Raw genomic sequence first — 16,944 nt, forward strand, 5'->3', positions numbered from 1 at the left:
CTTTTGTGCCATCCTGGGAATGAAAGACCTTCTGGACTGGCCTCTGGGCATCCTTCCTGACCCACTTCAAATAAACCCAGAAGAAAGAACGAACCCAGTCTTCAGTGACCGTTTCCCAATTGGGGAAACTGAGGCCCGGCCCAGCGCTGACTCCCGGGGTCAGACAGAACCAGACTTGAACCTCAGCTGTGTGACCTTGGGCCAAGAGCGCTGCCTCTCTGGGAGTCAGTTTCCCTGTCTGTAAAATGGGTCACCATGGTAGCTCCAGTTAGACCTTAAAGGATGCTCTCAAAATGAACATGGTTAGTTTTTTGTGTCTTGACCAATATTATCCTGAAAGATGGACGCGTAGGTGGCCGCTGGGGAGGGAGGGGACACGTTTCAGCTCAGGCTCCTCGGACACCCGGGCCTCTCTCCTAGAGCCGGCCTCCACTGTGCGGCCTCCCATGTCAGCAGAGGCCCCTGTGGGGTCTGGGCTGAGGTCCCACCAGGAAATCAATACCCAGGCACTGACACGTCCGCTTCCAGCCCCACCGAGTTGCTTAATTGTATAGAGCCGGTGCTGTCGCCAGGTCCTCGGGCGTCACAGCCCGGTGGTGACAGCCGTGCTTGGCAGAGAGGTACATTCATTAGGGAGACAGCTTTTATCTGGGCTTCCAGAGGGACTGGGGACAGGAGCGCAGCGGCCAGGCTGTTGACAGTGACAGCCAGCCGTCATGTAGGGCTTGCAGGGGGTCCCAACAGCTTTCCACATAACCACTGAGGACACCCTGGGAAATCAGCGCCGGGGTCACTTTACTTGACCCCCACTCTCCAAGTGGGGCCATCAAAGCCCAGAGAAGTCCTGTAACTAGGTCAAGTTCAGTCCCATCCACTGACCAGTCTTCAGGGATCCTTTCCCAGTTGGGGAAACCGAGGCTCAGCCCAGCGCTTACTCCTGGAGTCAGACAGAAGTGGACTTGGACCTCAGCGGTGTGACCTTGGCCCCTGCCCTGTGTCACCTTTCAGTGATAAGGATATTCACCCACAGCCCTTTTTTTATTTTTATTTTTTATTTTTTATTTTTGAGACAGGCTTTTGTTAAATTGCCCAGCCTGACCTTCAACTTGAGATCCTCCTGCCTCAGCCTCCTGAGTTGCTGGGATTCCAGGTGAGCCCTTGAGTCAGGGTTGATGATGTGGAAAAGGGTGAGGTTGCTAAAAATAGCAGCTTTCAGGATCTCAGAATTACCTGAGCCAGGTATTGGTGGTGCTAGGTCCCTCTACAAACATACATTATTTTACTTCAACTCTCTGGTGCAGGGTTGAATATCTCCATTTTATAAATGGACCCGCTAGGCTGTGGTGTGGGGGGCAAAGGTCCTTGACCAAGGTCACACAGATGATCAAGGAAGATTTTGCTTCTTTTTTGCAAAATCTGGGTTCGTCAGCCAGGCACGGTGGCGCCATGCCTGTAATCCCAGAGACTCGGGAGGCTGAGGCAGGAGGATTGCAAGTTCGAGGCCAGCCTCAGCAAATTAGCAAGAGCCTGTTTCAAAATAATAATAAAAGAATAATAAAAAGGTCTGGGGATACAACTCTGGTAGAGTGCCCCTGGGTTCAACCCCTAGAACAACAACGAAAAAAATCTGTGCTTGTCAAGGCTGATTTGAAGGCTGGATGCTATTATTTTCTTTGTTTCCTTGGGGTGCTGGGGACAGAACCCAAGGTCAGCCCACGTTTGGCCGGCCCTCCACCTGTGGAATACAGGCACTCGACAACTCTTGCTGAGTGGCTTCTTTAGGGAGTTCACTACCCATCTCAGGACCTCCGTGCACTTTTAACTCATCCCTGGGTCTTTCCAAGTTCCCACGTGCAGAGACTGGAACTGAGAATGGGGCAAGATCAGAAAGGAAGGGGACATGGTGATCTTTGCCCAGGAGTGTCAGACACCTGCTCCAGCCCTCAGGCAGAATTTTCCTTCAGATCCTTTCTTCCAGGTGGGGCACAGACCACCTGCAACCCAATGACTGGAGTGTGCCTTCAAGAGGCCTGGGGTGGGGCCATATATTTAAGGAATCAATCAATTCATTCATTCATTTTGTACCAGAGATTACACCCAGGGGCGTTTAACCACTGAGCCACATCCCCAGGCCTTTTTATTTTTTCTGTCTTGTGATAAGTTGCTCAGGACCTCGCTAAGTGGCTGAGGCTGGCCTCCAACTTGCGATCCTCTAGCCTCAGCCTCCTGACCACTGGGATTACAGGCATGTGCCACTGTACCCTGCTGGGATCTGCATTTAATAAGCATGCCGGGGGAGCCGAGGCACAGCCTCCCAGGTTATATGAAATCAGACTCTGCCCTACTCGCTCTTAATTAAAATGTCTCTGGAAGATGCATGTACCAAGATGTCACAACGAATCCCACTTTTATGCATAATTAAAATGCACCAGTTAGAAATTAATTTTGAAAAGTCTTAGGGAGAGAACACTATAATATCCAAAGTTTCAAGAAAGTTATTTTAGTCATTTAACAGATTGCTACAAAACAGTTTGCTATAGAATTAGAGACGTTTTAAAAATTATTAAAGTAGGGGCTGGGGTTGGAGCTCCGTGGTAGAGTGCTCACCTAGCATGCATGAGGCACTGGGTTCGATCCTCAGAATCACGTAAATGTAAAATAAAGATACTAAGAAATAAAATAAATATTTTTTAAAAATTATTAAAGTAAATCGGGCATGGTGGCTCACGCCTGCGATCCCAGCTACTTGGGAGGCTGAGGCAGGAGGATCGCAAGTTCGAGGCCAGCCGCACTAACTTTGTGAGACCCTGTCTCAAAATAAAATGAAAAGGGCTGGGGCTGAGGCTGTTGCTCAGTGGTCGAGGGCTTGCCTAGCATGTGCAAGGTCCTGGGTCCGATCCCCAGGACCCCCACCTGCAATACACACTCACACACATAAGTAATTCGTGTACTTGTTAAGCATTCAGACAGCGTAGGACACTGAAGGACTGTAATACCTTTCAGCTCTTCTACCCATTCGACATCCTAAAATGGTCCCAAGACAACCACTCTGGCCTGGTTGCTACTCTGAGCCACCCTGGAGGCTCAGAAGGGAGGACAGCTTGGGCAACATAGTGAGACTCCATCTCAGAACACCCCAAACCAACACCCCACTCTCCAAATCCTACTGACCACTCACTTGAAGCCAAACGCTGCACTGGGCACCGAGGGCAGCAGGGCACCTGACAGATAGGGTCCCTGCAGAATCTACAATGGCCGTACAATGACCGTGACCCAGCAGTTGATGTTCATTGAGAGCTGACCCTGGCCGGGCCCACCTGGCTGCTCCCCAAGTCCTTACAATGGTTCTATAGGGAACCCCCTGGGGTGACATTAGGATTATTCTCCTTTTACAGATGGGAATGGAGTTTATGTCTTAATCCTGATTTTCCAAACTCTGAGTCCAGCCTGAGCCAAAAGCACTTAGAGCAACCATATGGCAAAATTCAGATCCCTGGGCTTCCACCCAGATGTGGAGCCAAGTCTGTTTTTTCTTTCTTTTTAAAAAATTTAATTTAATTTTTTGGGACCAGGGATCGAACCCAGGGCGCTTAACCACTGAGCCACATCCCCAGCCCTTTGTTATATATATATATATTTAGAGACAAGGTCTCACTGAGTCGCTGAGGGCCTTACTAAGTTGCTGAGGCTGGCCTCCACCTTTCGATCCTCCTGCCCCAGCCTCCCGACCCGCTAGGATTACAGGCATGCGCCACGGCGCCCGGCTACAGTTCGTATTTCCATACACAAGGCCTTATTTTTGCCTGGGTGCTCTCTGCCTCCTGGTAAGCTCCATGCCTAAGTGACCCTGAGTGTTGGGAGACCATGAAGAAGGTGGAGTTTTTTCAAGAGTCAGGGAAGCAGAGGCTCAGAGACAGGAGGACACTCACCCTGCTGCGTCTCTCCCGGGGGGGAAACTGAGCCCCAGCTGGTGCCTAACCCAGTTCACGCCAGCCGCCTCCCCGAGCCTGGCAGCCCCCCAAGCCTCTCCCCTCCTTTCTAAGGCGTGCGTTTACCCCAGCTCCCACCTCCAGACCATCCAAGTTGTTTTCATTATGTTTTATTAGTCAAGTGGAACATTAATTAAATCTGAGAATAATAGACCCAGAGACAAAAAAAAAAAAAAATTGTAAAGACCAAGGAAGAAAAGAAATGTCTTCAAAGGCCTCTGCTGTAACTGGAACCCAAGCAGAAGGCCTTGGGACGCGTTGGGGGTGACAGGTCAGGTCGGCTCAGCATCCTCTTTTATTAGTTTATTATTATTGTTTTTGTTTTGTTTTGTTTTGTTTGTTTGTTTTGGTACTGGGGATTGAATCCAGGGACATTTAACCACGGAGCCACATCCCCAGCTCTTTTTATGTTTTATTTAGACACAGGGTCTCCCTGAGTTGCTCAAGGCCTCCCTAAGTTGCCGAGGCTGGCCTCCAACTTACCATCCTCCTGCCTCAGCCTCCTGAGCCGCTGGGGAATACATCCTTCTGCTCACCTCCCCTGAGTCTAGAAATCACCTCCTGCCCACTGCTTGGAGCTCATGGTCATTCCTACCCATCCTAGGAACGGCTGGTGTCTTTAATGAGCATTTACTATACGCCGGGCCCTGGGTTTCTCATCTGGATCCCTGCCCTCCCCCTCTGTCCAGCCTGATGAGAGAATGGGCAAAGGGAGGGAGAAGAGAGTTCTTCAGTGGCCCCGTGAGTTCCTTGGGTGCTTCAAGTCGGCATTCCAAGAGATGGTGACCCCTGGCTTCTGTCCCCACCGTGGACCAGCCAGGGGCCTGGGACCTGCTCAGTCCAGCCCAGCTCTGACCCTCCCCCCCCAAGCCCAGAAAGAAAAACTGTGCCTCAGCCAAGGGCCCTTGACGCCCAGCCTCCTGCCACCCGACAGCTCTGTGACTCTACCTGTGACTTCTCTGAATATGAATTTTAAAATGACTCTCGGTGACAGGGTGGGGAGGGTGGATCTGTCTACAACGTGACTCTCATCAGAGTTTATTAAACTTTTTTTTTTTTAATTTCTTTTCATTTCCCCAGCTCTTGGGCTCAAGTGGCTCATCCATCATGGGGGCGCCTGCCGTGTGAGTTCATCTGCATGCTGTCGCACATCCGGCCGCTCCCGTCCCCACCCTCAGGCTGAGTCCCTGCTAAGGCCTCAACCAGATCTTTGTCAGGAGGGCCCTCCTGAGTGGGCCTTATGAAATTCAATGGCTGCCATTGCCCTGGACAGGGCCTGTGCTGCGGGAATGGAGGGCCTAAGGGCCGGTTCTTCAGAGGACAGGTTCCAGTTTGTGATCAATGGGGCACAAAAACCCCCTTAGGCCTGACCTCTCTTCATCTGACCCTCCAACAGGAAGTCAGCCTTTAATAATGGCTCCCTTGGCCCCTCACTTCCTGTTGGATTGGCCAATGGGAATCTGAGAAGGAGACCAGAGGGCGGGACAAGAGAGAGAGAGAAGCACTGATCCCATTTCCCTCTCTCTGTGGGGGTCCCTCAGCTGAAGGTTACAACTCTTGCCCAAAGAGCCCCTTTTTCTCTGGGTTCCGGTCATTGCGGCTGCCTCTTGCCCTTCTAAGCCCCCCAACATCTCCCCTCTTATCTTCCTGCCTTGGCACTTCCTGTACCCTCTGCCCAAACTTTATCATTATTATTTTATTATTATTATTATTACTAGGGATTGAACTCAGGGTCACTCCACCTCTGAGACCCCTCCCCAGCCCTATTTTGCATTTTATTTAGAGACAGGGTCTCACTGAGCTGCTTAGGGCCTCACTTTGGCTGAGGCTGGCCTCCAACTCGTGATCCTCCTGCCTCAGCCTCCCCAGCCTGTCATCCCAGCCTGTCTGTCACTGTGAAGAAACACCTGGGAGCTACGTTTTACTATTATTGTTGTACCCCACGAGGAACCCGAGGCTCTGAGAAGTGCCCGCCGTTTTCCATTTTGGGGTGTGCATGTGGTACTAGGGATTGAACCCCGGGTCGCTCTACCACTGATCTCCCTCCCAGCCCTTTTTATTTTCTTTTGAGTCAGGGTCTCTTTCTGTTGCTGACCCTGAACCTGCAATCCTCCTGCCTTAGGCTCCAGAGTGGCTGGGATTGCAGGAGTGCTGGGCCACCCCTGGCCTGTCCAACAGAGTGAGCTAGCCCGGGGGGTGGGCCTGGGAGTGGACATGAGGTCTGCCACATTCCAGTCTTTTCCGCAGCCCTCCTCCCCTCCTCAGAAGCCCTTGCCTGTCTGATCATCCTTCATGACTGTCCTTAATGGCTCTCTGGCTTCAAAACCAATAAAGGAAAACCCATTTGCTGTCGCTCACTGGGCACCAGGGTAGCTAGCGAGCGCTGGTGAGGTGCCTAATGGCAGCCTTAGATACCGCCAGACCCCGGATGCTTGGGGTGGGTGGCTCTGTCCCCGCTGTGGGCCAGAGTTCAGAGCAGTCGTTCCTGGTGATGTCCCCCTGTGGTGCTCCTGCCCTAGATTTATGTCCACAGGTAACTCTTGCCCAGGTGCTGACAGAGGAAGAGGCAATAATGAGGCTCGGAGGGGTCTACAGGGACGGAGGGAGTGTTCTGTCCTGGGCCAGCTTCACCCCTCCACCTGCACACAGTAACCCCCTCCTGCATGCCCTACGCCCTCATTTCCAGATTTTCCAATAGTCACCATCCTTTGGGCCCTGATTGGCCTCACTCTTACTTAAAGCTTGACTGGACATCACCTGTCCATGGAGACATCTCCCCACGTCATGAGGGCTATGTGTCTTGGCACATAATGGTTCTCTAGTTGTTCGGCTATTTTTATCTTCTCTTCCATCTACCCCACCCCCCGCCCTGTGAGCTCTGGTGGGGGGACAGGACACTGGTTCCTTTGTGTCTCGCTCACTCAGTCCTTGATTCACGTACCCATTCATTCATTCAGTCGCCTGAAGTATTCATTTCCTTACATGATTTTGTGTTTCCCTCTTAACACCTTGTCGAAGAGACCACGGCAGTAGCCGGTCTTGTGAAAGTCCAGGTCAGATTTTTTTTTTTTTTAAATGTCCTCTCCCTTTATATAGATGTATCAGACGACAGTTTCCAATTAAAGTCACTCAGGTCAGATTTTGTTCACAGTTCCTAGGCTGACTCTCAAGCCCCGGGAGGCCGAGGCAGGAGGATCGTGAGTTCCAAGCCAGCCTCTAGCAAAAGCGAGGCCCTGAGCAACTCAGGGAGACCCTGTCTCTAAATAAAACGCAAAAATCGGGCTGGGGATAGGGCTCCGTGGTTGAGGGCCCCTGAGTTCAATTCCTAGGTCTTTCACCTGATCCTTGGCAAGTTGACTCATCTTCTGGGTCTCAGGTTTCTCATCTATAAAATGGGAATAATACGGTTTGGATCTGAAAGTTCTCTCAAAAGCCATGAGTTCAAGGTTTGGTGGCACCTGTGGTGACCCTGACAGGGGACGCTGGCCTCTTCCTGACTCTCTCTCTTTGTGTCTTAGTTACCATGAGATGGACAGGCCTCCTCCATATACTTGCACCCTGATGTACCAACCTGACACAGGCCTAAAGCAATAAGGCCAAACTACCTTGGACCGAGAGCTGTGAACCATGAGCCAAAATAAACCTTTCCTCTTTTTTATTTTTATTTATTTATTTTGGTCCTGGGGATTAAACCCAGAGGTGCTTTACCACACCCTCAGCCCTTTTAATTTTTTTTTATTTATTTAGAGACAGGGTCTCCCTAAGTTGCTTAGGGCCTTGCTAAGTTGCTGAGGTTGGCTTTGAACTCACGATCCTCCTGCCTCAGCCTCCTGAGCTGCTGGGATTTCAGACGTGCGCCACCAACACCCAACAAACCTTTCCTCTTCATAAGTCGGTTGTCTCAGGTATTTTTGTCACAGTGACAGAACACTGAGTCACAAACAAATACTTACGCCATTTACTTTTTAGAATTATTTAATAATTATTAATTATTAGTATTACTAACCGAATAATAATAAGTATTAGAATTATTATTTAGAATCACAGAAAACACTTTGAGCAAATGTTTGGGGACCCATCCTAAGAAGAAAGGGGAATGGAAACAGTCCAGACATAAAGAATAGCCCCCTATACAAATGGAAATGATTTTTTCCCCCAAGTTCCTTATGAGACATATTTGTGATGATGTAGAGAATATTTCTGGTACATCTTTGACTCTCCTTTTCCTCTTATTGACCTCGGTATTCATTTCACCGAATTCTCTCTCTCACCCTTCTCAGTCCCCAACATGCCTCTTCCAACCCCTTCACGACCTTGATCTCTTGTTTTTCCCCTTGAAATCGCAGCCAGGATTCGAACCCACGACTCTCTCATGGCCCCAGCACAGGGGAAGCCGCCCGGCCTCCTGCATCCCTGAGGATTGCAAAGAACAGAACTCAACTTGAGCTAACTTAGCTGAGGAGAGGGATTTGTTACTCAGGAGGAGAAACCAAGGGACAGTCCTAAGACCAAATGAAGGGTCCTACAGGCGTCCAGCCACACAACAGGGACTTTCAAACATCTGTTCCTTATGCTGTTGTGACTGCCACACAAATGTCCCCCCGCAAGTCCCCACACCACTGGGCTCCTCTCCTCTGGATGCTGCCACCCTGACACCTGACCCAGTGTGACTAACATATTCTAGTCACACCTGCTTCATCAATACTCAGGGTGTGGCCTCCACATATTTCCAGGACAAGTTTTAATTAGCCCAGAACCTGGGGCTACAGCCTCCGTGGCTGACAGCAAGATAAATATACGTAAGTGGCTGAGCCAATCGGAAGTTGGGCTCATTTTTCTTCCATAATAAGACAAGTGGCGGCCAGGGTGGGGGTTCCTTATCTTTGGCAGACCTTCCGGATGACGAGGTGTCTGATCTGCCTGCGATCACCAGCTTCCTGGCAGCCACATGTCTACCTGCTGCCACCAACGCACCCACCCCCGCCCCACCCAGCCCAAGAATTGGTGCCTTATTCAGAATGAGCATTTGTCCTCTCAAGAAGATCCAAAGACCAGCTCACTCCCCCATGACGGACCTTCAGAACCTCAGATTCTGACTTACTTTAGTTATCCATTCCTTCCCAAGAATTTCTTTCTTTCTTTCCTTTTTTAGGGGGTAAGGGGGTGCCAGGGATTGAACTCAGGAGCACTCAACCCCTGAGCCCCCTCCCCAGCCTTATTCTGTGTTTTATTTAGAGACAGGGTCTCACTGAGTTGCTCAGGGCCTCGCTTTTGCTGAGGCTGGCTTTGAACTCGCGATCCTCCTGCCTCAGCCTCCCCAGCTGCTGGGATGACAGGCAAGAATTTCTGGATTCTTGGGAATTTTGGGGACCGAACCCAGGCAAGAATTTCTATTCAAAAGTTTCTTTTGTGAGAGGACATCACCCAAACACTGAAGAGATTTTTGTAAAAGGAACAGTAAAGGCTCTTCACACCTTAGCTGTTTTCCCTTGTAGTGGAATTGAACAGGGGAAAGCTTGAAATAACACAGATCCAAGTTCAAATCCAAGTTCCTCTATTTCCTGGCTGTGTGACTTTGAACAAGTGCCTTCCCCTCTCTGAGCCTTGTGTTCCTTAAACAGGCACAGCAATTCCTGAGTGTTCAGGGAACTTAGGTGTTGGTTCCATCCTCAAATCCTTATCTGTTGATCCTGGATAATGTTTACCATCTTCTCAGCACCCAATAGATGCTAAGCTCTAAGGGTTGAATACAAAGTATCTTCAAGATTCCCTGTTAGGCTGGATATGGTGGTGCCCGCCTGCCATCCCAGCAACTCCGGAGGCTGAGACAGGAGGATCACAGGATGGAGGCCAGCCTCAGCAACTTAGCAAGGCCCTAAGCAATTCAGCGAGACCCTGTCTTTAAATAAAATATTTTTAAAAAAGGACTGGGGATGGGGCTCAGTGGTTCAGCACCCCAGGTTCAATGTCCAGTACCAAAAACAAAACAACCCAACAAAACTACCATGAACAAAAATCAAAAGGTAAATTGGATGGGCTGCTTGCTTCACGCCTTTCTGCAGCTCACAGTTGATAAAGAGTCTAAAATATCTATGAATCAGAAACAAAGAGACTTGGAGATAGTTAAAAAAAAAAAAAAAAGAGGAATTAGAGGAAAATCAGAAGACCCCTCCACCCACTCAACACATCTCTGCCAGAGGTTGTGTGTGTGTGTGTGTGTGTGTGTGTGTGTGTGTGTGTGTTGGGGTGGGGTGCTGGGAGTCAGTAATAGCATGTATATCCCCCATTAAATTATCCCATTATTCATTTTCAAAAAAAACACAGCATTAATCTGATCAGTAACTGCAGTCTTCGGAATCAAGCACATTTTCATTAGCCGAGAACAAAGGAGCAAACTGGAAAGATAAATGCAACATGATGATTAGATTCTCAGCTTTGGCAGGGGCGGGGTGTGGGGGGGAGCAGCTCAGCAGGAGAGCTCTGGCTTAGCTCCTGCAGGAGGATTGCAAGTTCAAAGCCAGCCTCAGCAATTTAGCCAGGTCCTCAGCAACTCAATGAGACCTTGTATCTCAATAAAATGTGAAAAGGGCTGGGGGTGGGGCTCAGTGGTTAAGCACCCCTGGGTTCCATCCTGGGTGCAGAAAAAAATAGTGATCTCTGGATTTGAGCTCTGGGCGGGCTCATTTGCATAGGCAAAGGGCATTCCCCTGAGGTGGCTTACTTTCTAGGAACTGGCCTGACCTTGGGAGGGGTTGTCTGTCCTAAATCTGCAAGGTCCTAGGGTGTCAAGGCTAAGGGCAACGTCACTCTGGTTCCTTGGGCTGCAGGGGACCCCCGGTGACTTCTCCCCAGCCACCCACATACTGTCCCTCTAGTGAGCCACTCAAATCCCCGACAGAAGAAAAGACAGGCAGGGGCCACCAGGGGGCGATGTTCCCCCCATCTGGCCCTCCGCTGGGCTGCGTTGCTCTCCAAACACCCTCATCCCTCCCTTGGAGATTGAGAGGCGACTTTGGTTGTTGTGATTGTTGTCTTGGTTTCTGGAGCTGTTTGTGCATTCTGCAACAGAGGGAAAAGATAAATCAAACACACACTGGGAACCGAAAGCCAAAGGCAAAAGCAGTCTCCCATGTCACCCCCCCCAATCCCACCCACCGCCTGCTCCCCAGATCCTTCTCATAATGGTCTATTCACGGTGCATCCCACAAATAGTAGCACGAGGTGCACATTGTCCTCCACTCTGCTCTTATTCCATAATACTTCATATGGATTTGACTCATTCTTTGAAAAGCACCCTAAAGCCCCATAGTTTGGGGTGAGCCCCAGTTGACTTAGCAACTCTCTGTCTGTCTTTGATGGACAGATATTTAGGCTGTTTGCAATTCTGGCTTCTAGAAACCCAGGCTGCACTTGAATCACCCTCATGCACAGGGGACAGTCTATGCACAAACATTTCTGAAAGCTGGATCATCTTGTGGAAGATACCCCTAGGGTGCATTTTCAGATTGCTGTCCACAGGGGGTGGTATCAATATCTACCTTCACCTTTGCGAGTGAAAGATGACAGGTCGGTCTGGTTTAATTCTTAGCTAAGGGGGCAATTCTTCAAATCCTGGAGTCCAGCAGGGAGATTAGGCTGAGGCTCCAGGTTGGCCATCTTCCCAGAGCCAGGTATCTGACCTGGAGACCTACTGTGTGCTGACAGTTGGCAAGCTGAGGTCTGCAGAACTTAGTGTCCTCAAGGTAAAAATGAGAAGTGGGTTGGGCACCATGGTGCATGCCTGTCATCCCAGGGGTTTGGGAGGCTGAGGCAGGAGGATCGTGAGTTCCAAGCCAGCCTCAGCCAAAGCGAGGCCCTAAGCAACTCAGGGAGACCCTGTCTCTAAATAAAATACAAAATAGGGCTGGGGAGGGGGCTCAGGGGTTGAGAGTCCCTGAGTCCAAGCCCTTGTACAAAAAACAAAGAAACAAAAAATCCTAAAATGTGGTTCCCTCTAAGTGGTCCTGTCTAACTGTCCTTCATCCCTCAAGTGGCAGATCTCGTTGCCCCTCTGAGAACCTTCTAGAAGTCTCTCAGCAGACTCAATGGTTCTTTGGTTCTGAATTTTCTTTCTCAGCCCCTCGTATCAATAATGGGCCTCCATAGTCAGCCTCAGTCTACACAGCAACTCAGCTCTTCCCAACCTCCCTTCTTCAATGATTCTGAGCCCCTGGACTTCTGGGCCTGATTTACTCAATGTCTCTGGGATTCACAGAAGCCCAGCACCCAGAGGCGGTGCCCAGGGCTAGATGACAGTGTTCTCTCTTAAAGTGCCATGGGAAGGCTTGGACTTTGGGGACTGACTGGGGACAAGCGCCTTCGCATCTAGATCTTTCTCCTCCCAGCATCCCCTTGTCTTCTTTGCCTGGTTGGGTTGGCCTCCAACCTACTTCTGGACCCGGAGTTGCAGACTCTAAAGTCTTTCTTCAGGGATCACATATCACACTGAGAGACATCAGGGAGTGGTGGGGAGTGTGGTGATGACCAGGGCCAGCCAACTTTCACTCTCTCTGGCTGCTGCTAGAAGCAACTGTGGGCTTGCTCTTTTTTCAAGAGATTTTTTGGGGGTGGTGTTGGGGGTAGGGTACCAGGGATTGAACTCAGGGGCCCTGAGCCACACCTCTAGCCTTATTTTGTATTGTATTTAGAGACGGGGGTCTCACTGAGTTGCTTAGCAACTTGCTTTTGCTGAGGCTAACTTTGAACTCATGATCCTCCTGCCTCAGCCTCCAGAGTGCTGGGATTTTTTTGGGGGGTGGGGGGAGATGTAGCAGGGATTGAATTTGGGGCCCTCAACCACTGAGCCACATCCCCAGCCCTATTTTGAATTTTATTTAGAGAGTGGGTCTTACTGAGTTACTGAGCACTTCGCCATTGCTGAGGCTGGCTTTGAACTCGCAATCCTCCTGTCTCAGCCTCCCCAGCTGCTGGGATTATAGGCATGTGCCACCAGGCTCTGCTCAAGAGGTTTTTAAGAAAACCCATAAATCCAAAATTTCTCCCTAAACTCTCCTGGTTTTAAAAATCTCGCTTATTCAGATATTTCCAGAACACTGTAGGTGTCAAACAAAACTGTCCCATGAACTGGGAATCGCCTGAAGCCATCTGTTTTCCAAGTTCTGAAAACTTACCCTTCCCTCTCCCATTTTGCAGATTGAGAAAACTGAGGCCCAGAGAGGCCTTGGCTAGAGGTGTCTGGGTCAAGATCAGAGACTAGATTCTTCTTGTCCATCACCCCCTCTCTCCTGCCACCCCCCTTGACTCTGTCTCTCTGGCTCTTTAATGGGTGTCTGTGTGTGTGTGTGTGTGTGTGTGTGTGTGTGTGTGTGTCGCCTCCTGTTTCTGGAGCCTTGTGGCCACCTCCTGCTCTTTCCTGGATGCCTCTGAGTCTCTGCCTCTTTCTTTGCCTTCAGCTCCTGCAGAGCTGGGTTGCAGACACGACCCCACGACAGCCCCCTCATCCTGTGACTCCTCACGGCCCCTCCCACCCCCGCCCCAGATTTCCGGAGGAGGGGACAGGCGGGGTCCCGCGGGGCTCGCTGCCGTCAGCACCCCTCCCGGGCGACTGCGACCCCTCCCCGCTGACCTCATCGGTGCCGCAGCCTCGCGCGCATATAAGCAGCGTCCCCACCGAGGAGCGCGCCGCCGGTGCCCCGGGTCCTAGCGGCGCTTGCAGACTTGGCGACCTGCGGACAGCGGACCCCGCGGCCCAGGATCCCGGACCCACTCCGCGGAGCCCTAACCAGGCAGGTGAGCCCCTCCGATCCCTTGCCAAGTGGCGTCCTTTCCGGAGCCCTGGGAAAGGAGCGCACGATCGCCCGCCCCGGGACCCGACGGGAGCCCCAGCCCGGGGCGCACGGGCGCATCCTACCGCTGCGGTGCGCGCCAGGTCCCCGGCACCCGGGGCGATCGGAGCCCAGCATGCATGCTGTCCCCGCCGGGATCGAAGCTGTAGGTTGGCTCCAGGGGAACCAGGGGCTGGGCGGGTCCGCGGGAGAGCCGGGGAGTTCGGATCCGAACCTCACGTTGGAAACCGAACCGCTCGCTTTGGAATGAATTAGGATGTTGGATTCCTGGTCCAGACGCAGCTCAGCGTTGCAGGGAGAAGCGGAGCCTTGGAATCGGAATTTTAGCGCTCGAAATGGAATCCCCAGGCCCGGGGCTGGTGGCCGGCGACAGGGCGCTCGCCTAGCTTTTGCGCAACTCCCTGGGTCCATTCCCAGCAAATAAAATAAAATAAAATAAAATCACAAGGAAGCCTCGTACTAGATCAAGAAAGTTGGCGATGGAGTATTAGCATTAGAGTGTGGCGATGGGACCTTGGGGACAATGTTTGCAGCGACCCGATCCTTAGCATCCCGCTGGCCGTCGGGCCAGTGCTGCAGCCTGGGCGGGGACATCGCCGGCTTGGTCCACCCCAGCTCTGGCTTCCCCAGCTTTCCCATGATGTCGAGGGGTGGCAGTGACAATAGGGTCCCCACGGTCTCCTGGCTCACACAGGCAGAAGGCGTCGTGGCCAGGCATCCCTATGGACTAGAGTGGTTACAGGTGGCAGATTCCGCCTACCTGGTGACCCTGGGGTCTTGCCACTCACTGGGAAGGGGGCTGAACCGTGAACGATTTGTTCTGGGGAAGGAGAGGGAGAGATGGAGCAGGCGCCTTCACGCTCCTCTCTGTCCACTGACCCTCTAGCCGCCGCCATGCCGGGCCCTTGGCTGCTGCTCACCCTGGCTCTGACCTTGACCCTGGCCGGCTCCCCGGGAGGCCGCGCTCAGCCCCAAACCGCCCAGCAAGAGGCCGAGATGGCTGCGGAGCATCCCGGCCTGGAGGACCTGCTGCGCCAGGCAGAACGCTTCCTTCTTCTCCAGGATGACATCCAGCGGCTGCGAGGGGACCTGGGCGAGCCCTCAGGTGAGTGGGCGCGGCTGTTGGTGGCTGCTGGAGGTGAACTGAGCTGCCCGAAGGACTGGGGGACTGGGACGAGGGGTGGGGGAGGATGACTTGAGCCTCAGCCTCCTGCACTTTAGAAATCCTAATGCCACTCCTTTGGTAGAGACTGGAGACGACATTATTATTATTATTATTATTATTATTATCATCATCATTATTAAATTATACCTGAGATTGAACCCAGGGGCTCCTTCCCACTGAGCTATATCACCAGCCCTTCTAAGTTTTTATTTTGAGACAGGGTCTCCTAAAGTTATTAAGGGCCTCCCTAAGATGCTGAGGCTGGCCTCCAACTCCCGATCCTCCTCCCTCAGCCTCCCTAGTTGCTGGGATGCCAGGCATGCAGCCACCACACCCAGCTGTTATTCCCATTTTATAACAGAAGAAAACCGAGGCTGAGAGAGATTGAGTCACTTCTGGTCACTTAGGCCAGTTAGTGGCAGAGCTGGGACTGGAATTCAGAGGTCATGACTTTGACCTTCTCTGTGAGGGTGTGTCTCTGGGGCCTGAGAGGCAGGTGCAAAATCTCGGAGTAGGTGCTGCAAGAAGTCTGCCTTGGCCTCCAAGAGGAAGGCTGGGGGTGGGCATCCAGGAAGGTGTGCCTCTTGTGATGGTAAGGGGGGGGGGACCCTGATGGCCTCTTTCCTTTCCCAGAGTCCCTTCAACCTGATTCGCTCTCCAAGCGTCAACATCCGGGCAAAAGGGAAGAGGAGGCAGAGGAGGGAGTGGAAGAGGAGGAGGAAGGCGGAGCTGTGGGGCCCCACAAACGCCAGCACCCGGGGCGACGCGAGGATGAGGCTGCGTGGTCTCTAGATAGGACCCAGCAGCACAAGAGGCAGCACCCTGGCCGGCGCTCCCCGTGGCTGGGGTCCGCTGTCACCAAGAGGCAGCACCCAGGCAGAAGGCTGGTGGACCCCCAGGCCCAGGGGAGCTGGGAAGAGGAGCAAGAAGAAGATGCAGGAGAGGGGACCCCGATGCTTGAGAGGCGCCAGCATCCCGGCAAGAGGGCGCTGGGAGGCCCGTGTGCGCCCCAGGGAGCCTGTGCCCCATCAGGCCTCCTTCTGGGGCTCCTGAGTGACCTGAGCAGGGCCCAGGGGATCCAGGAGAAGCCGCCCCACCCTGAGCGTCAGGCATCCTGGGCCAGGGAGCCCCTGGAGGAGTGAGCCCTGATTTCCTGGAAAATCCAATTTGGGGATCTAAGGATATCTTGAGAGTCCACTGCATCCCAGTCCCCTCTTTCCCTCCTCCTTAGGTTCCCAGCCACCAACCTGAGCCTCCTGTATAACACGCTCCCAATTCCCTGTCCCTGTCCCCCAGGGGACCCAGGATCTCCTTTCCCTTCCTAAGCATCCTTTTGTAGTTGGAAAGAGACTTAATGGAACTCCCTGTGGGGACAATGGCCCTGCGTGGGAATGTTCCATCACAGACCTGGAAGTTGTGGCTTGTATATAACCCCCCCCACACACACACACTTAGGTACCTTCTCCTTGTCCACGATAGTCACCCAAGTGGTAATAAAACATGCGACCTGAACTCACAGCTCCGTGGTGGTCACTCTGTTCCAGCTGACACGGGGTTTCTCTTGGGCATCCAGAGGGGCACTGGAAATCAGGGGGCAGGACTAGCGTTCCCCTGTTCTGCTATGGCCTGGGGGACCCCGGAAAGTCAAAAGTTCTCTCTTCTGTCCTCATCGCTGGACACATGTGGGAGGTGGGTAGGGAGAAAGGACCCAAGGCTGGCCCCAGACACAGCTGGCTGAGGTGGATCTCTGGGATTGAGAGGCCAGTTCAGGGTCCTGACTTGAGGTTCCTGATGGGAAAAGAGAGAGGAGCCCAGTGGTCTGGCTCAGGTCTATCATTCTCATGGGCTGGACTCCGTGGGGGCACACCTGGTAATCCCAGCAGCTGTGGAGGCTGAGACAGGAGGATCTCGAGGTGGAGGCCAGCCTCAGCCACTTAGACCCTTG

At 52.3% G+C, this 16,944-nt stretch overlaps 1 protein-coding gene across 5 annotated transcripts in view; it reads left to right on the forward strand.

Moving 5' to 3' along the window:
• The window catches only part of TRH (thyrotropin releasing hormone), a 43,136-nt gene extending 26,707 nt beyond the window's left edge, over window positions 1-16,429 (forward strand). For 4 of the 5 annotated variants that reach the window (XR_014019874.1, XR_014019875.1, XR_014019876.1 and 1 more), the window contains one exon: window positions 13,442-13,568. Coding sequence is in view for 1 of the 5 variants with exons in the window: in XM_081276134.1 (XP_081132260.1) it covers window positions 14,729-14,939; window positions 15,633-16,141 (720 nt within the window). In the remaining 4 variants the exon portion in view is untranslated. Of the gene's footprint in view, window positions 1-5,087; window positions 5,114-13,441; window positions 13,779-14,720; window positions 14,940-15,632 lie in introns of those variants that run through there. The other variant, XM_081276134.1, reaches the window with a different exon arrangement.
• The last annotated feature ends 515 nt before the right edge of the window (window positions 16,430-16,944 follow it).

This window comes from Spermophilus citellus (genome assembly GCF_964194105.1).
Source record: "Spermophilus citellus genome assembly, chromosome: 19".
Classification (NCBI taxonomy): Eukaryota; Metazoa; Chordata; class Mammalia; order Rodentia; family Sciuridae; genus Spermophilus; species Spermophilus citellus.